At 33.4% G+C, this 21,589-nt stretch overlaps 1 protein-coding gene across 2 annotated transcripts; it reads right to left on the bottom strand.

The window, feature by feature from the left end:
* Nucleotides 1–2,915: 2,915 nt before the first annotated feature.
* On the bottom strand, nucleotides 2,916–21,589 carry LOC133678598 (transportin MOS14-like). Of its 2 annotated transcripts, XR_009836002.1 has the most exons (28): nucleotides 21,234–21,589; nucleotides 20,112–20,189; nucleotides 19,879–19,941; nucleotides 19,088–19,135; nucleotides 18,855–19,001; nucleotides 17,175–17,306; nucleotides 15,686–15,726; nucleotides 14,674–14,765; nucleotides 14,036–14,163; nucleotides 12,798–12,873; nucleotides 12,471–12,591; nucleotides 12,291–12,390; nucleotides 11,241–11,322; nucleotides 9,378–9,460; nucleotides 8,444–8,560; nucleotides 7,918–7,969; nucleotides 7,544–7,699; nucleotides 6,104–6,227; nucleotides 5,940–6,021; nucleotides 5,764–5,852; nucleotides 5,613–5,687; nucleotides 5,467–5,521; nucleotides 5,037–5,156; nucleotides 4,871–4,963; nucleotides 4,630–4,775; nucleotides 3,712–3,889; nucleotides 3,264–3,611; nucleotides 2,916–3,192 (listed from the first exon to the last, which is right to left on the bottom strand). XR_009836002.1 is itself a non-coding variant. In XM_062100971.1 (27 exons), the coding sequence occupies exons 1-27, from the start codon at nucleotides 21,354–21,356 to the stop codon at nucleotides 3,333–3,335; spliced, it is 2,880 nt and encodes a 959-aa protein (XP_061956955.1). In that variant the 5' UTR covers nucleotides 21,357–21,589; the 3' UTR covers nucleotides 2,916–3,332. The 2 variants fall into 2 exon arrangements, 1 of the variants encoding a protein (XP_061956955.1); XM_062100971.1 differs by having other exon boundaries at nucleotides 2,916–3,611.

Genomic DNA, 21,589 nt, shown 5'->3' with positions numbered 1-21,589 from the left:
AGGATTTAAGCAATGCCCATGCATCTAACCTTAAAATAATAATAATAATAATAATAATAATAATAATAATAATAATATATAAAACTGTTCCTAAACAATCATCACCTGCAATAATTGTTTGTCATATTTAATGGTAAAAAAATCAACGCCTGCATTTTTTAACCTCAATTTTAACTTATTTTCAATTATAACACCGAAACAAATATTAAAAAAAAAACCTTCAAAACACACTCTAATCAGACTAAAAACTTAAAGTCAAAACAAATCAAAATATTATTTTTTCTTAATTTTAATATTAATATTTTTGTAAGTTTTTCATCCATGTTTCACTTGTACCCCTATAGTTTAAAATTCTGAGTGTTTTTAAAAAGTTCTAATTCTCTATATTACTTAATAATTAACAAAAATCTAACATCTTCATGTTTTATTTTACTCTTTTTTTTTTTTTTACTTTTATCTCTGATTTTTTTTTCTCACATCAACACACATGTATAAAATCGTACAAAATAAAAATTAATAACGTGAAGGAAAAAAAAAAGGCTCAAAATTATTTAATGGTTATGAATATCGTTGGAAATTTAATGGTTATGAATAGAAGGTTGAGTTGAGAAATGTTATACTAAGAGAATAGAAGTATAACATTAATGAATCAGTGGGAGTTAAAAATTAAGATTTGAAGGGGAAATGCTAAGAAAATAGAGTTAAAGATGGATTGTTAAGAGTGCAAGAAGTGTTAGGATGTTTGGTAGATTTTGAAAAACAAAATGGAGTAAAAATGGGTTCCAATGTAAAATAAATCAAATTTAAATAAAATAAAATTGTAAGAAATTAAATAACATTTAAATTTTAACAACTGTAAGAAGAAAAAAAAGAATAAATTAATATTAAATTTTAAGAAATGGAGGGGAAAGGCAAAATAAAAATGTTTCTCTTTAAATCCCATTTAACCTTCTACCCTACTAATTAATATTAGTGGTTTGATAAAATAAATATCCTATTTGACTTAATTTTATGTAGGTCATCAACATTAATTTTCATGCATTTTAAACAAGGATGCTCAACTACCTCTCACTTTTTTATATTAATCACTAACATGTTTGTTTTCGATGCGGTTCAGTTTTTATAAAAAAAAAGTAATTAAATTAATTTTTTTTAAAAAAAACCGAAACTGGTTCAAACCGACCGGTTTCGGTTTTAGTTCGGTTTTTTAGAGCAAAAACCGGTTCAAACCGGTTTGGCTCGGTTTTTTCGGTTTGGCTCTGTTTTTTTCAGTTCGGGTTTGGTTCGGTTTTTCCAGTTCCATGCTTAAAAAACCGAAACCAAACCGGTCAGTTTTTTCAAAATTTTAATCGGTTTTTTTTCACGGTTCGGTTTTTTCGGTTATTTTTTTTCGGTTTTCTTGGTTTAATCAATTTTTCGGTTTTTTTGAAAACCCCTACACAAGAGTAGTCAATAAAAATAAATATTTACTTTTAAATAAATTAACTTTAAAACATGATTGCTGCTGTGTTTGAACTGGAATTTCAATAAATTTTATTTTTTATTTTTTATTTTAAATTATTTTGCTTTTATGTTTCTGTGTAACTTTAATGTACTAATATTAAAATAAATTTTAAAAATTAAAAATAATATTATTTTAATATATTTTCAAGCAAAAATTAACTTTAACTCCACTGTCAACATGAAATTAATCATATACTAACCCTTTCTAACCATGATCTTAGGCTCTATTTTAGGAACAGAAGGGTAAATTAGATGAAAATTATAAATTCTTTCATTTCTATCTCAATCATAAAACCTCAATTTGTTTGATGAAGGGTGATAAGCCTGTCGAAGAGGAAAAAAAAAATGAGACGTGAAAAAGCAAGATGTTCAATATATATATATATAGTGTGCATCAATAAAACCATAACATTGATCATTTGACTGGTAAGAATTTTGAAAAGAGTATGGTGACGTATCAAACGTCTGTATTGTCTAGAAAATACTTGTTTGTATGCAGGTAAATTTTCTTATTAATATATCTCTTCTTTTATTTTAGTGAATCCAAAGTTTTTAACTGAAATTATTATTTTTATTAAAAATATATATTTTATGATCACTATAACAAGTTAATAAAAAATATCAAGATAATATGTTCATATTTTGTGTGCTTGAAAACTAAAAAAATCATAAATATGATAAAATCATGTTTAAAATTTATTTAAAATTTTCAAGGATAAAAAAACCAATTTGGGTTGAATTTTCATGAACAATTTATTATTAACATTATTTTATATCATATATATAATAATTGAAGAAATATTATTAAAAATAAAAATAAAAATTTATAATAATATAATCAAAATTAAAGAGAGCGAATCTAAATTTTTTTCCCTAAAATACTAAAAACATAACAAAATAATAATAATAAAAAAAAAAGGCTTAGAGCATTTCAAATTTTAATTTTATAAAAACTAAAATAACTTATAATAGAAACTTATTTTTTTATATATCTTGCATGCAAAAATCCCTCACAATATTTTTAATCAAATACTTATTTTTTAAGACCATAATTAAAAACAATTTTTTAAACCACACAACACCAAACATGCACTAGTAGATGGACATGCTTGTGCATAACTGCCACTTGTTTTTTTGAGTGGGGATTTAGAATAGTGAAGAGGGTTTTATTTGAAGATATTGAATACATTTATAATTGTAGCAAGAAGTTGATCTCGTGCCCTAGAAAAGTAATAACAGGAATAGGAAAAAAAGTTTTTGTGCAGGTTATTTGCTCCATTTTAAAAAATAAATGAATGAAATTATTAAAGAACATTTGACTTCTCTATAGCTCTAAGAACCAGTAAAGACCTTAACTGACTCTGGTCACAGGTCACAGGTCACAGCATTGCAATTTGTTATAGAACAATAAATTGAAAGGAAAGAACAATACGCTTATCACACTGCAAGAATTACATCTTTACAAAAACCGAAAGATTGAGAGAGTAGCGAACACAGAAAGGGAGACAATTTTCTTTTCCCACCAACCAACCAACCATTACACACTAAGAATGCATTTTTATACCAAAACTTTTGACCCCAAAAATGAAACCGATGCGGTCCAAACCACTCAAGATCTCAAATCGCACGAATAAAGAAACAAAGATTCACCCATTGTCTCCCAGTCACTATGAGGTGCTAACGATTCTCCTGAAAAAATTGGAGAACGGTCAATGATTCACAATGATGAATGAATATATTAAAAAAAGGAAGGCTATTACATGTTCAAGCAATTCAAGTGACCGACAAATGAAGCCTAGCCAAAATGGTGCCTTCGTGTTACTCTTCCCCTATGATACAGTCACCAAATTCAACTCAAGTGGCCTTAAAGCTCCTTGAACAATCTCCTGGACTGTTCTATTCCGCCGACAAACATCAGAAAGCTCCTCAACCGCACCCATCAGGGTTTTGATATCAACCCCAGATGCTGCGTCAGTCAGTGCTTGAAAGATCTTTGTTTGTTCCACTTCTGTGACCACGGTTGATGGAATTAAAGAAACACTCTCCCTAGCCCACTCCAATGCACTTGCTCCATATGCACGGGTTAGTGCTAGCAAAGCGTATGTTACCTGGTGAAAAAAGAAGCTTCCTTCAATTTCTTAATTAATGCCCAACGGTAATTTACTCCAATTGAGGCCAAAAAGAGTTCTGGTAGAGAATATGAGCTACCGTTTCTAATCGAGAACTTGGGAGTGCTCCGGTTAAGGAGGCAACCAAAATTCTGGTTATACTGGCGCCCCGGGGAATAATGACGCTGTCTCTGATAGTTAAATATTGTTCTCCTATGCTAGACTTTGCAAGATCAAAGATATCTGACAGGAAAGTTAATATGGAATTGGAGGCCTCTCTGCAAATATTGAAAAATATGGTGAGTGATGGGAAAAACCACAATTCATTTTGGAAGCAAGGTGTTTCAATAACTACAAACTAGTGAGGAAGCATGTTTATTTCAAAAGCCCCAACCCCCCCCCCCCCCCAAAAAAAAAAAAAAAAAAAAAAAAAAAAACCTGCATTGAACCTGGATTCAGTATTTGGTGATTGCCCAATACAAATGGACAAGAATTTGCAGAATAAGGAATAATAAAATGACAATTTGATACCCAAATAATTGACTGAGATGCGAGAAGGAAAAACATGAATACATCACATACATGATTTTGGACACACATATAGAATAAATAACTCATTATCACTTATTAATGCAAAAGGTGAAACGCAGATCAGTTTGTATTCAACATGCAGCTGTGTTGTCAAGCATTTAATAGATTTCATGCATCTTACGAACCCCTTTGGCACTTGTGTATCAAAAGGTAATAGAATTTACACAAATTTATAGTACGAACCTGTTCATTTATTAGCATATCAATGCTCTAACATGTCCTGATTTTCAATGATTTATGCATCAACATATTAGTTCTATATCTTACCCATATTCACGCTACCTTATATGTCATGAAATCATTTATTTTCATACAGTGAATCAATTGATAATCAACCCAATCAACATCTCAAGCATTTATACATGTGCTAGGATGAAATGTTATTTTCAATGGCGAGGTGTTCTCACACAAATACAGAGAGTTATACCTGTGTTGTACTGTGACACCAATCATTGAGCAATCCACTAATGATGGGAATACCGCAGATGGAATAAATACTTGAGGGCAATAGCGGATGCACCTCGATGCCAACAGAAAACAGTCATCTGCTATGTCTGGTCTGGCAGTAAAATCCTGCAAAATAAATGCAAAAATAACTGAATGCCACAAGCGCTATGTGCTATTAGCAAATCCAACCACCAACAAAAGGTAATGCATCAATGTGGAACCTTTATATTGGTGAGAAGACATGTTGTGCACTTGAAGAGGGCTTCAATCAAATTTTTCAGGTAGTACGCACAAGATGGGTCAGAGCCAAATATCTGCATCCCAAGATGACAGTTGACTTTAGAATTAAACATGAAAAAAGTGTGCATATTAGGAAGAAAGACGTGCCTTTATAACTTCACTGGAGAGATAAAGGAAGCATGGCTGGTGGTGCTGTTGGTACAGGCCTTGAATCTCTTCTAGCATTGCTCCAATTGTGATTCCCATGAGCCTTCCAGATGTTCTCACCTAAAGAAAACTCAAGCTCATTAATATCGTAGTGATGATTTTTACCAAACAAGATCACCAACAAAATACAGCATCTTCATTCTTAAACTCTACCAATGAAGTACGAAATAGAAAGGTGTCAGTTGAAAATTAATGCACTGAGTGAAGCTGTTGTTGAAATGTATTGGAAAAAAAAATCCTTTGAACACTCTTGACAAGGATTATTTTGACAGTTAAATCATTAATACTGACCTACTAAAGACCACCTCTCTCATATCTAGTTTTCTGAAGTTCATGAGTAAAAGAAGTGAATACAGCTAAGGAAACTCACAGCATATTTACAAGCTCGGCAAAGAGACTCCATTGTCCGCATATCCCAAGCACGACTACAGAAAGCACAGATCAATAGAGAACAGAAAACCAAGGAATATCTAAACATGATTACTGCTTTTCTTATAGCACCAGGCATGTACTTACATGTCAAAGATTGCTTTCAAAATTGGCCAAAGTCTTTGAATTGCATCTGCCACAGCTTCAGGGTGATTTACATACCTGAAATTTTTTTTATTTGAAACTTAAGAATATCAATCTGGTAAATTAAAAAATAAACAGAGAATGTCAATCAAACCTAAAGATGTATGCAAGTCGATCAATATGAACTGTTAATTCACGAGCAAGTTTCTTCTCCAATACATCTGGGCCTTGACTAATAATTTCCTGGTTGTTCACATTATAAACTTGCTTAGTATTATGAAACAAGAACAATTCTGAAAAAAAAATCCATCAGAAACAAACCATCCTAACCTGTAGAGGAGTGACAACTGGCAAGCATAATTTCTCCAAAGCCAGCTTAGCCTGATCAGCCGGAAGTTCTGTAATGACCATGCTGTAAAACAATGCATAAACATCTAAATCAAGTGCTCCGAGCAGAATTTCATCAGATACTGATTCTCAAGTAACCAATATACCTGAAGGCTTCGACCACATGCAAAGAGTCCCCAGCAGAAACTTTCAAACTACCTTCCCCAATCACAGCACTGTTGTATATGGAAAAGAGTTCGTCAAAATATCCACAAAGCTTTCTCCGGCAATCTACAGTCAACATTTGATCCATGTTTGAGTGAAGGTTTTCAAAATACAACACTAAATCACATAATGCAGTAACAATGACAATAGATTAGAGAGAAGTTGTGTGTGTGTGTCTTCTAAGGAGTGCAAAACCACTAATAGAACTAAAACTGAAAACTCACAGGGAAGAATAACAATCATTCATGATTTTGAAGGAGATAACGCATATACCAGAACTTTTATCTTCTTCATCTTAGTGGTTTTCTCAACTTCAATTAGCATTTTAGCTGTTGATAAGCTAAAAAAGCTGAACATGATTGTTTAGCATTTGCAATCATTCATCTTCCTATTCAAATCATAACTCTGATGCTCTTAGAAAACAGCTCTTAAGCATAAATAGATTCTCTCAAATCACAGGCTTGACACAAAAATATCTAGTTTAAAAATAAGAGACAATCATTCGCAAGTGATAGCCAGATAAAAAATGGATTGGATCAACGCCTTTAAGTTTGAAATTGGTTACTTTTAATGCATCCCCTGATGATGAGTAAATAGAGTTGATAAAATCCAAGGGTAGAATCCAGGACACAGAGGATGCAAAAACAAGGGCAGAGTCCCGGATGCCCTCATACAATCTGCATTTACCATATTCAACCATAATCAACCACTTTCATTAAGTTTTCTTGAAAGTGGAATTTACCTATCATATACCAGATGAAACCCCATCTCCCCTTCTTTTTTTTTTCTTTTTAAGGATAGAAAAAGAATGTGCTATTAACAGTGAAAAATAAGCAATTACAACAAAGAAATCCTCCTGGAATGGTTTTCTGATTCCTTTCAAATATTGGTTAATTTAACTTCTCAAAAAACCCCTAAAGCAGAAAATTATGCAGAACCCAAAATAATTAAATATAGGACCCAAAACCCCTTTATAAGACCCTCAAAACAAGATAGAACCCTTTAAATATGCAGAATCAAAATCCATATTCCTTCATCACCATCTTTCACTAATGAGGTTAACAAACTTCAATGCAAACAATTGGCATTTGTTCATCAAGTATGGAGGGTTTCGATTGCAATGTCATTAACATTCTTTACAATTACAACTAAAACCCATTGAAGACAAAGACCTAAAACAGAAAGCTTCGTTAAGTAAAGGAGCAAGGATCAGAATGTGCTCCACAAAAATTAGAAGGCAGTGTTAATAATTGTTGTTATATGCACAGGAAACTTGATAACTAAATGTTGCCAACTTATAGAGACTTCTCTAAATTCAAATGCTCCTAAAGCCAAATAACATACAGTGGTGAAAAAAAATTACACGACTAAAGAGAGTGTACCATCACAGATGTGTCTGAATGCCACTGCCGCAGCTGCTGCAGAATCTTCTGATTTACCCATGCCACTGAGGAGAATTTTTATGACTGAAGACAGTTGAGGAAATCCATCCAATGCAGCATCAAGCCATTTCGAATATGCTCCAATGGTTAAGCACACTGAAATTTTTTCCTTAAGTTAATAACTTCAGATTTCACATCCAGAAACACCTTGCTTGGTGAGGCCAATGCATTGGAAGTTTGGAAGTCAAAACAAGTGATTCTGTAGCTTGGACAGAGACGGTTCACCATCTCCACTTCACACTAACATCCACAACCCCTTGGTGGCAAGAATAAAATATATAAAATAGCATCTACCCACCATGAGAGTTGTTTACCTGTCTGGAGCAGTTGGGGCTCATGAGGAAGTTCCAGAAGCAAAGACATAATCTGTTTAAAGCGAATCAACCAACAAAATCTTTTATGTTTCTGAGAGTTCTGAACTAAAACAATCTTAAATCAAGTAAACCATTTTCAATCCATAAACTACTGAATTGAAAATATGGATATAAACTACAGGAGTAATAGGTTGTCCATATTATGAATCTATGATTATATATACATTATCTGTCAACCACATGCAAAAGCAAATGCTGGTTTCCTTTTTCAGTTTTCAAATTCACAACACAAACAATAGATGCACTGATCACAAAATTCAAGACATGCTAAAATTAAGGACCATGGGACAAGCCATGCAACTGCAGTCCTATAATGAAATAGTAGATGTTTAAGGAACTAAATGGTTTCCCAACATAACAGAGCAACAGCAACAAAACCACACCTGTAAAATAGAAGCCCTCAACATAATAACTGAGCGTAAAGAAAGAAACCAAGAAAAAAAAAATAATTTCAGAAATGTTTTACCTTGGGCATTACTTCAGCTTCAACTGTCGAAACATAATTTGATATGGCCCTGATGCAAAACAAAGCAGCTTCTGCTGGATGCCATTGATTGTGGTCATTCCCCAGGCAGGTTCGGGCCTTCCAAAGTTTAAAAGATTTCACATAATTTATACAAGCAAACATAATTACAAAGGATAATAGAAATACTCGAGGGTGGCATGCAAAAAAGTTCTCATATAACCCCTAAAAAACTTAATCCATATCAGGCATGTTCCCTTTTTAGGAAACAAGACAGTTATGACACAGCATGCAGCATGGAAGGCAGTCTGAGGAGAAAACAGGAAGCAACAAGATCTCTATAAATGCGGGACCAAAGTTTAATTACACAACAAAATGAGGCGTGGTTATTGAAGAAACGATGTTGGAAGAAATTATCACCAAATGGTCTTGCACAAGTATTTCTGTTAATGTTATTTCCATATTGAATGGCTAACTTGGACTACAAAATGGAGGGTAGCCCTCATCCAACCCAAATGACTTTCCTCAGGTAGATTAAATCCCAATCCTTTGCCTTGCAACAGAAAAATTTAGCACTTGGTTGCAAGGACTGGATGAAAGAATATAAAAAATGTCATTATAGTTATCTCTCACATCAATTACCTTTCCAGGTCAAAGCTACTTGGATACTTCTGAAGAAGATTGAACCAATTGCTGAACTACCAAATTACTAAAAAACTAGTAACAATAAGAGGCTGGGCTTATTTGAAAATTAGTTCATAAAATAATTTATATACAATTCCTGGATGCCACTAAAGCCTCAAGAAAGGATATAGCTTGCAATTGCAATGTTGCACACCCTGTTAGTTACAATGAAGATTTAAACCTTAGTTTCCAGTTCTCAAACATCTTTTTACAAAAATAAAAGAATTATTATGGTTTAAAATACAACACATACCTCAGCAAGTTTTACGTAAAGAATTCTCAAAGTTGCATCACCGCCTAAAACTGATGCTGCGTCAATTAACACATCCGCGACAGCTAGCATGGCCACAGATTTTGTTAGTGTTGTAGAAGGGTATCTGGGTCTCATAAATGTAAAATATAAAACAGGCAAATTGAAAAAAAAAGATAACAAATCAGCAATTGAAAGATACTAACAACAATAGTGCAATCAATGAACAAGTTTGAAAACTATAGCAACAGAGGGAAAAAATTTATCCAATTGAGTGATGGACATGCCAATGAGCAAACAAAAATTTTTTAACAATATTTTGATTCAAATTGTTGCCTGAAACTAAAAGCAACCATTGGATTGTGCCAAGAAGAGTTTGTTTGATCAAATAAGGGGAAAGTGACTGATCAAAAGTTAAAAGACAATTTAATGATTATAGATAAAAACACCAACAACCAGACAAATGACTGTCAGAAAGGAAAGAGATACATGAGCCAGTGTACCAGTCAATTACTCACAATAATATTTGTATGCAATTTCCACATCATGTACATACAGGGACCTCCACATTTTCCTACACTACTTTTCCCTTGACTGCATTGTTTGTGCCAGTCCACAAAGGTATATCCCTGCACAAACTCTGCCAACAAAATATGCCCCCCTACCCAAGCAAGAACTATGATTCAACTAACTTTTATATTATCATCATTCAGAATTTATGCTGCTTTTATTACCTATTATTCTCATGATGCACAGCATGCCAGTACAAGCCATAGATGCAAAGCTCTCAACAGATAAATTTGACAGAATCACAAATGAAATATATATATATATATGGAAAATCAGCGAATCTGATACAGAAAAGTTAGGAGGCTAAGGTTGTGTTTACTTTCCAAAAATAGCCTTTTTGTTTCAATCTCTAGTTTTCTTATTCATTCTAAAAAGTTTTTCCATGGAAAATTAAGGAAACATGTTTATTATATACGAATTTTCCAAAATAGAAATCAAGGGCCTTGTTTGATTTAAATTGAAAATAATAAAAGGAATGACCATGAACCATTATATGAACCAAACAAGGCCCTTATTTATATAGTGGAGAATTTGGAATACAACTAATTTGGTGTTTCCCAGTTTTCTAGAAAACTGGAGAATTAAAAAGCATGTATTTCCAAGAAAACAATTTTTATTTTCAGTTAGCAAAGGCATTTTCAGAAGTTTCCTATTTTGAAGAAAAAATTTCTGGAAAACTCATAATTTCTATCAAAGAACTCATGCAAGTCCCTCTACCAAACTCATTGGAATCAACTATATAAACCAGTCACCTCATCAATCTGTTTTAGTCTGATTTCTATTATTACCAGAGTTTCTGAACTCAAACTAATTATATAAACCAGTCGCCTCATCAATCTATTTTCCTTATAAGAAAATTCCAAAACTACATGTTTTTCCAAAAACAAAAATCTAATTCCTCAAGAGTACCAACATACTACGAAGTTAACCAGTGTTTTCACACTTCTTCCAAAATAATCATTTATTACTGATCTTTTTAGTCATCTAAGACTCAACTGTCAAACATCTGACAGCATAACCTAGTCAGAAAGCAAAAGGAATGATGAGATATTTACAGTTTTATGTCTCAGTAACCTAAAAGGTACAAGACACAGGTTTCAAGTTTAAAACGTCTTAAGTAATGTCTTTGGGAAATGCTCTCGTTGCAGTGAAATACAATCAACATTAAATTACCTTTCCATGCCTTTTGTATGCTTGATGAGTTTTGAAATATCTAAAACAACACTAAGGTATTCTCCAGAATGCTTATGACAGGAAAAGCAAAACAATATCCAATATCAAACAGCCAATCATTACCATATCTAGTCTGTTTGAATTCCTTGAGATCTTCAACTGACAGGGTTTGATAATCTGGAGGATATTGAACTCGAGAGCTAACCTGTGATGATAAGCCATAGCTCTTTAAGATTTTTTATGAAACAACATACAACAAGGAAAATGATTATTTATTCATATGCATGCTTTTACTTAAGAAAACCATAAACGAATTTTCCTTCCCTTCAACTAGCCATGAAAACTTGAGAGAACAAAAGCAGAGCAATAAATTTTCCACTTTTCATAAGTAAAAATTTATTGACAGAGACAAAACCAAACTTGACAGCCAAAAGGAAATTGATATGGACCAAGGTATTATGAAGATTGCAAATGCTGTGGTTGGATGCAAATAAGCAATAAACATAGAAAAAGACCTCTCTAAGTTTGTTAATGTGGCAACTCTAAGTTCTCAAAAGGACTTGGAATGAATAACAAAACGAATGTATTTTCATTATTATGTTGCTGCAGCCTCCATTTTTAAGAAAGCAAAACCCATATGCTATATCAAATTGTGACTATTGATTTATACAGAATTTGGCAGTGTATTCATAGTATACGATGGGTGAGCGAGGCTAAATACTGTATCAACATAACTACCATGTCACATGCTACATTGATAGCTAAAGTATGAGCAGTACAGCTCCAATACTGCATACAATAAATTTCTATGAGCATGCTTTGGTCAAACATCAATCATGAATGAGCTTCTCTTCATTAGACACAACTTCACTAGAAATACATTCCGTTGCATGCTGTTAACAATCCCACCAAATCGATTCAAATTAGAGAAATAATGACAAAGGAGGAGAGCATGAATCAGCAGTACCATCCAAAGTAGCAAAGCATTTTTTGGAGATAGAATCTTCTTAGGGTACAAAATCACACACTGGTACCCAAAAATTGTTTCCAATTCATGTATATTTTAGGGATAGAAGCTTCTTATAGTATGCAAACATGCACCACTACTTCAAGTTATTTCACAATTGATAGCACTAATATTGAGGCTCTGAAAATCTAAACCAGAAAACTCACCAGGGACACAAGGGACTCATAGGGTGAACGAAAAACTTGCAGCCTCCTCCTACTCTCAGCTTCAATGGATGCTTCATTACCAAATGAAGTATAGGAATCCCTGGTAGAATAGAATCATCATATTCAAACTTCCTTTACAAAGGGATGCAGCTAATGCAATAGAACTCCACAAGGATTCACCTCTTAGTCAAGAAATGTTGAAGACTGTGCCAGAAATTAAATGTCATTGAAGCAATGTCATATTCTGGGTGTGAAGCAACTTCTAACAATGCATTTACTATCATCATTGACTCATTAGAACCTGCAAACGAGAGGGAAATTTCCAAAAATGCTAATCAACAGAAAAAGAGAAAGATCACATACAAAACAGGCTTCGTTAGTCAACCAAAAGCACTCTGTAATGATTCGAAGAAAAGTGGACAGAAAGAAGCAAAAATAGTTACATCTTACGATAAATAAACAAACAAAAACCTTGAATAGGCTACTATTGATAGGAAAAGTTTATACCAGTTGCAATCAGCTCGACATATGAATCACCCATGTCTGCAAATAATCTAGCAATGGCCTTCACATCTTCTTCATCCTAAAAGAAAAACCATGTTTAAATAACAATAAACAATTTGCTACATTGTTCTCACCAAGACCATGTGTGCAAATATGTTGAAATAGTAACTCCAAGTAAAAATCCACTAATGAAAGGACATAAAAATTCAAGCCTAGAACATCTTCATGGTGCAATGGGTGGTGGAGCATCTCCACCAAATAAAATGCAAGTATGAATATTATCCCAGAATTGCTGGCACAAGCATGCAGCTCCTTGTAGTATGAAATTTTCAGGAGCCAACTTCCTCCAAAGGCAAAAACTTAGAACCATGTCAGCAAATGATTGATTCACACCAACTCACCTAGAATTCCCATCCAATGGATGTAAGCCATTTATCAATTAGCAACTATAGATCATTTTGATCATCATCTTCATATTATTCCGAACAAAATGTTATGCGTGTTGGGGAAAAACAGTTGCTAATTATCTTAATCTTATAATGCATCATTTGAATAGAACATGACTCATTCAGATCTGTGGAAATCCCCACCAACTTATAGTAAAAAATTAATCATTTTGGAAAGACACATTAAAAGCATAATTATAAAAATAAAGTATGTATATAAACAAACAAACATGCACACACACATGCATTTTGGTTCATGTATTACCTGAAAATTTCCTTTCTTTATATCATTTCTCTTGCTTAACTGTATATTAACAATTATCTCTGATCCCCTCCCATAGTACACTTCTTGAACAACACATCCACCATTTCTCATAAATCCAAATTCGTTTGATAAATTCATTTATTTTTATGAAATTGAATGCATTTGAATAACATGTTTTTCTTTAAAAACTGCATAAGGGAATATGAATAACTACTCAATAACCAACAAACCATCAATATCCCAAGATTATTAATTTTGAGAAATGTATTCAAAAGCATTTCAATAAAAATCACAAGTAAATAGGCACCAACTTTGAGTTTTGAACCCTCTGTAGAGTGTGATGCTACAACTCAAGGCCTACCCACCCCAGCAAGGAAAGAGAATGAGTGAATTCAAATGAACCACACACCACTTTAATCGGAGAACATTGTTTTTAAGTTACTTGTTTAGCACATCTATTATGATACAATATCATCACTCATTGAGATAAATAACCGCAACAGCCACAAGAAACTTTATGAATGCAATACCTTTGAAGGATCTCTGAGTTGCTCCTTTAGACTCATGACTTGAGGCACAATCACTTGAATTAAAGGCATCTGTACAGGAATACCACCAGAGTTTCCAGCTGTTGTGTAATGTATTAATTCTGATATGACTGCACAAATCAGGGAAAGTAGAAGACTGAGTCCAGGACTCCAAACACACCTACATATCCTCTAGTCCTCTACAGATTACAACTGTTCTGGCTGCCAACCACATTTGTGAAGATGAAGAAAAGATGTATGATTGACATGCAAAAGATTTCATTAAATAATAACAGCATCTTCCTGAAATTCTGGGGAAAGAATTAAAAAAAGTAATTAAATATGTAAATCATCCAGATTTAAGAGGGGGGGACAAGTGGGTTGGATAGATAAAGAGATACAGATTTAATACATGAGTGTTGTAGATACAGAACAAATAAACTATAGGAAGCACAGATGCAACAGGGTAAATACAGTCATGCCCTTGTTATGGCTCAAGAGCAGGATAACATCAATTATGTTCCAAAAATTTTAAGAACTTTACAGAAATTTAAAAAAAAATGATGAAACGTCATCAATATGAAATTACACAAACTACCAAAATAATTTTGAACAAATATAGCTGGTTTCAACTGCAATACCATTTACAGCTGCCTCTGAAAGTATCTCAGAATTCAAACTTGATAGAGCTGTATGAACCAATGGATGACAGGCAAGCAAGGAACCAGGGATCCTGAACCCAACAGAAGTTAAAATAACCATAAAAATTTTAGTGCTCGCAGAGGGCCAAATTACAGAACAAGTTGGTAATAATATACTGACAGCAAGATGGTGTCAACAAACACAAACTTAGTGATAAATCAGTATCATCACATAAACAACATTGGAATAAAAGGAACGTTGGCAGTTTGTTTACGGAAAAAAAGTTACGGGAAGAATGAAAGTAAGAAGAAACAAAAGGGATTGAAAGTTCAAGGCATATCATAATTTCCTCCCCCTTGTTTGGATTGGATTGAAAATGGAGGGAGACCAAATCAGAAACTTAAAATCTATTGATAACAAATGAACAAAGATGACTCAGTATGTGGTAACATAATTCTACAACTTTTTTGAAGCTACGTACATAACAAAAAATTCAAGCTGCATAAACTCCACTTTCTTCTCATTTTGCAGAAATTGATTTATGTGGCCCTGGGCTAAAATTTTCACCCCATTTCAACTCCTCTCTGAAACAAAGAAAATAGGATTCCCCTCTCACTTTCATTTCTCTTTTATCCACTCTCACTTCCCTCAGTCCAAACATGCAGTTAATTTGCAGGCTACTTGCAGATTATGACCTCACATAAAAGCAACATGGCATATCATGCATAAAATTTTCTTGGACATCCAGATGGGAATGTTCTGATCTTTTCTCACAATAAAACAATAGGGATGCCTTTCAGGTGAACAATATGACATTATAGAAATTTCAAATAATTTGACTACTAGATCTCTTGCTAGAATTTCTAATATCATTCTCTTACCAAGCACCATTTTAGACTACTACTCAGATTTCACAATACAATTTCGTACTGATTCAAAATCAATGACAACATTACTTAACCAAACATATGCATGCCCCAGAAAAAAACATAAATATAAGGAAACACGTACCCATGCCTTAGTCGAAGCCAAGAAGCAAATGCCTCAAGAACCTGAAGAAAGGACAAAATGGCCCCAATTAAGACACCATTCAGAGCAGATATTTTATATACCACTAATATACTAAAAACAAAAGCTAGATAAGAAACATGCTAATGACAAAATGAAAAGGGAGAAAAGCCTTTATTCTGCTCTTTTAGGTCTGCTCTTAGAAGCTTGTCAGGCAGCTTCTACAAGCAACAAAAAAATAATGTGGCCCAACACAAAAAGAATAACTATATGGAATGACCTCAAAGATTTTACCGAATGAATAATGGAAAATCAGATTGACACGGCTTAGAGATAATGCAACCATCTCATCAGAAATGAGGTTCTGCATGGTGAAATACATGAAAATGGATTTCAAAAAGTTGATGTTTTTTATTCCATGGGATGCAAAACTATTGCAATAATGTTCCCCATATTAATAATCATATTCTTATTCCAACAAGATCAATCATGGAAAAGAAACCATTTATATCTCACCCATTGTATATCCAATCTTCAAGAAAAAATCAGAAATAAACTAGAGTAATTTAAATTTAAAAAAATGAGACATCTTATTTGCACCGATGCATGGTGGTTTAAATAGAAAAGCACAACAGGTGCAATGCTATCAAAAAATCCCTACTAAGCTGAAGGGTAAGTTTACTCCCTCAGTACCAAATTAAGTCTCCTCTGTGTGTTACAAACCACGTTTTAATTTAATTATAATCTGAAAGTTAGAAAGGAGTATACTCCGTCCTCAACTTCTAGAACATTAAAAAATCTACTATTTGAATGAGAATAAATAAATAAATATATATATATATATATATATTAATTTAAAAAATAAATTAGAACATGTTCAGTGAAGCATAGAGGACACTAACTATGGGCTGAGGGAATATAAATTACAAGTAGACAGGCTATTCGCTGTGGTAATCAGCACTGGATGGATAAGAAACACAAAATATACATAAAATGAACATAACTGAGATGAGGATTTTAAGATGGATGCATGTAAACACAGGAATGGGATTAGGTTCAGAGACAAGTACATTATGGGAATGTGAAAGCGGCACCTATTGAGGATAAGGAATCTTTTTTTAGTTTACCTCTCCCCCTCCTCTCTCAGTACATTAATTTAATCACTTTTCCCGACCAGTGCATCTATAGGCAAACTACAGCATGAAACTCATTAAATACTTTTGCACATGCATATTAGCAGAAACTTGATTCATCACCAGAAACCCAAAAAAATGAAAGCTGATAAAAGATGGGCCTTGTTTTGATTAACAATACTTGATACATCCCAAAAGAATTTGCAAGCATGCCTATCAACAAATTACGCACTTAAGTGGAACCACAACTGAGAAATGACCATTTCAAAACAGTATCTATTAATGGCGAGTTTGCATAAAAAATTTGTTATGCTTAATAGCAGTAGAAATGGAAGAATACAGCATAAGACACTTTTCACCTGCTCCTTTAGCTCACTTATTTTCAAGCAAGCTGTCAAAATATTAAGAGCGACTTCTATTTGAGAAGTGAGCTCTTTCTCAAATTGGCGGCGTCTTTCTGGACGAGCAGCTATCTTGTAGTTGAATACTTCCTGAAAAGAATGAAAACAAAAACAGGAAAGAAGAGGCATCAGCAATGTAATGAATATAGCAAGACCCATTTTCCCACAAACAAGGTGATTATAACCATTCACAAAAGATGTGGGTGACTGACACATTTTAATATTTTGTAATAGTGATACAGCATCCTTCTCACAATCACGACAGGAAAGAGCCTAAAGGTTCACCAAACAACAAAGAGAAATTGGGCTATAAAGCAAAAAAGTATGCCTCCAAAAAGAAACAAGCTATGCTTCTAAAATCATACCTAGCCAGACATTTCTATCCTTCATATCTTTCTGATAAGAAAGCAGTACTTTCTTTAGATCAGAATATAACTCAAAAAAGAAAAAGAAAACATTACTGCTTAAAACTTATTAAAATCATTAGTAAATTGCTTATGGTTGAGATATCCAAACAAGAATTCATCTTTCTTTTGGGTGGTGGGGGGTGTCCCTGGTGAAAGGCTTGTTTTATTGTTCAACTGTAAACTCGAGAAAGTTGAAAATTAGTTTTTTATGATAAGAACAGTATTTTTACCTGTTCTTTGATAACGAATGCATGAAAGCATTTTGCAAAAAAAAATTGATAAAATGCCACTCCCTTGAATTGCCTCTATGCGGACCTTAGACTATTAACCCTTTTGTGAATAGTGATTTTCAGCCAATCACATTTCACTTGGAACTGATAACTGCAATTAAGGTTTGTGCGGATAACATATCCATAGTTTTTCTTACTATGTTGCTCAGACTCAAGTAAGTGTGCCAGGCATGGGTGAGGGCATAGGTAAAAGACAATTAATTTCAAATTTTAGAATAGAGATACTCTGCTTAAAAGTGCCCCAAGTTTTGGACGAAGATACACGTAAGTACTTTAGGAATAAACATCCTTCAGATGTAATATTTATATTAAAAAAATTTCAGGAGTAATAATTTAAGCTTCTTCCCCCTCCTCATTTCCTTGTTGCTGTTACTAAATCAAATACTAACTATTTTTAAAGTCTTCCTTAAGTGAATGAGTAACTATTTTTAAGTGTAGATGGTTGTTAATTTTAGAATATGACCTTTAACTTGAAAACATGTGGGGTTTATCAGTTAAAAACATGGGTCTTTGAAAAAGAATATGGACCTTACTGGTTATGACCAGAGGGAGAGTCCTGGAGGCGTGTAGACTGCAAAGTCTTACCTAGCAAATCTACCTTTTTTTTTCTCTTGATATTTTTTTAAGTTCAATAGGAGGTAAGGGAAATGAAGACAGACATGTATCCTTTCTTGTCTCTATTCTTGAGCTTGACCCAAATTGTTACGGGTAGGAGAGAATGCCATTGATCAAGCACTCCAGAATCATATCTCTCTCTCTCTCTCTTTGGCAAAGAGTTAATTGTAGGTAGTTTGATTCCCTCTCTCATGTTGTGTCACGTTGTTCATAAGGTTATTTCAGGGTAAAATCCAAAGCCTATGCAACTAAGCTTACTATGCATCCCTAAAGCACGGATAAGAAAATAAAGTAAATTAGAAAATGCAAAAATGTAACTGATGTACCTCTGGTAAAACTGTAAGCAGCTCCAGAAATCCTGGAATATATTCTGGATGTGAAGTCATCTCATCCTTGAGCCAATTTACAATACCACCATCCCCCCAATCCTCAGGAGGAACTTGTACAGCCAAGGCAGCCACAGCAATGCTAATCTACAAGCCAAACAAATGACGTCCATATCATCTTGGCATCAAAATGTAACATTACAAGGGCTTATGTAGAACTTCCTTAGTAATACCTGAGTCCTGACTTTAGGGGGGCCTCTATGAAATTTTTTTAACAAGGTCTGCGATTAAATTCCATAGACAGTATAAGCAAACAGTTAAAACTATGTTGGCAAGCACACGCATCATGCACAAAACATCGAGAATCATTTCACATGAAGCATAAAACTTAAAAACTAAAATACCTATTACAGGAGTCAAAAATATGAATTACAAACCACAAAACTACACCATGATATCCAATTACTTCTCTAGCAAACAAATTGAACTCAATGTCTTCCGTTGCATGTGAACGAAACCAAGTTTCCCCTTGGAAAAATGCAACTTTCAAGATAAATGATAGATAGAGGTGACAAATCTATCTATTAATTTGGCTCTCATTAAACTAATTATAATTTAGTTAAGATTATGGCACTGATGATCGTCTCAAGTCATCTTCACTCACTTCTTGATAAGTGCTAAATGCATAAAGAGGCAAAAAAAAGAAGCATGCTGGGAGTCCATAATGGTGGTTTAAACAAATAAGAATACTACCTTTAAAGCAAATCTGACTGGCAATCCACACCACTTGCACAACTAGAGTTAAAATTATCTTTAAAAAGCATTACAGTAATCAATATCAGAGCATGGAAAAATTCAAAAATGAATGACTGAATTCCTACTGTAGAGAAACTATCATAATTAGTTTCAAAGGCTTGTCTATTAGATAGAAGAGATCTAAATTTATACAAGTGCAGTAATAATTCATAAGAAATTAAAACCAAACTTCAACAATGATTACAAGTATATACGAAAGCCCACTCACATTTAAGGAACTACGCAATGGTCGAAAGGCTTCAGAAGGCAGTTCTTCAAAATCTCGTTGTACCTAAGATTGAATACAAAATGGATAAAATCATTGATCATCCAAGAATTAAAAGGGGAAAAACTAAAAAGCAGAAAGGAAGGAACCACCTGATGTTAAAGGAGCAATCAAAATATGCTAATATTAACAAGCATGCACTTAAACTTTGTGGATTAAATGAATATCGAAGTTACCTTGCTTCTTAGGGTTTGAGAACAGAATATTAAGGTTTCCAGATTGCTAGTGGCATCGTGAAGCAAATTATCAGCGACCTAAATGCAAAAAAAATATATAATAATAATAATAATAAATAAATAAATAAATTATAATGCAAGTACAGAAAGCTTTCCAACCAAAGTAGAGAGAGGAAACTGGACAGTTGGTAAAAGTATTGAAAATAAATTAGGATAGAGACTATTGCAGTGTTTATTAAAACACTGGTTAAGCCAAGAGTGAACTTGCTATTATAATATTCAAGCATCTATAAAAATAGTGTTCATGTAAAGCGACCTTTCCTATTTTTATAGAACTCATCTTTGATATATTCCGACTTCCTCCAAGAAAACTGAACTAAACAGCACACAGTACCTAATCAAGTCAAGCCTAAAGCCAGCCAACCAATAAGCCAGAACCTCAAAACAAAGCCCTAATCTCTTATCATTGCAGAAATTTGCATAAGCAAAAATATACAAGTTTTGAAATAACATGGAAAAAAATGACCAGACCAAGATGATTTGTCCATGCTCAACAAAAACATGTCAACAAGCTCTACCCCAAACCAAGTTCGTGTGCAGAAACTAAATTCCATAGCTGACGCCATGTGTCATAGTACACATCCACTAATCCCCCCTTCCATGTTAGAAACATTCCTATCCGATTTTCAGCTCTGATGCAGAAATAAAATATTCCTTCTAGATAGTAATAAGTAGATAACTCTTAACTTCATCATGTCGGACAGTGAAAAAAAATTAAGCAATCAATTATCAATAACACCCAAAAAATAAAAATTCTAATTCTAATTTCCCTAAATCCAAGTCTTCTCGATGATAAAATAACGCTCCAACCCCAAACAAAACCCTAATGTTACAATCAGCTACTTACAATGTGCACGAAACAATTAAAGCATACACAAAACTCAAATTCCAAACGAACTCAACACTCAAAAGACGATAAATTGTAATAATGGAGCTAAAAAATATTAAAAACAAATCTATCTCTATGAATTTGGAAACTACTTCACTATCCTAGCTAATAAATCCATTAATAAAAATTGAATCTGACAAAAAAAAAAGGAAAAATGAAAGAACATAGAGTACCTGCCAGGCATCGATTGTGCGCTGAAAGTTTTGTAGCCATCGATCGGCTTCCATACGAAACGCATCGTCTGGATGATGGTACAGTGCGTTTAGAGCTTCCTTCACTGAATTTTGAAGCTCCATTTCTCAACACAAAATTAAAATTAAAATTAAAAAAAAACCCTAATCGAACTTTACAGAGAAATCGTTTGATTTATAGAGATTAATAATAATAATAATAGAAGAGATAATATTACTTATGAGAGAGAGAGAGTTTTGTTTGAGTATGATTTTTTATATATATAAAATGAGGGGGGTTTTGGCGCCCCCTTCAATCGAAGATTTTGTGGGTTTTGGGATTTTTATCAGAGGAGTAG

This window comes from Populus nigra, chromosome 18, assembly GCF_951802175.1.
Source record: "Populus nigra chromosome 18, ddPopNigr1.1, whole genome shotgun sequence".
Lineage (NCBI taxonomy): Eukaryota > Viridiplantae > Streptophyta > Magnoliopsida > Malpighiales > Salicaceae > Populus > Populus nigra.
The sequence above is the reverse complement of the archived record's forward strand: the minus strand, read 5'-3'. Positions and strand labels throughout refer to the sequence as shown.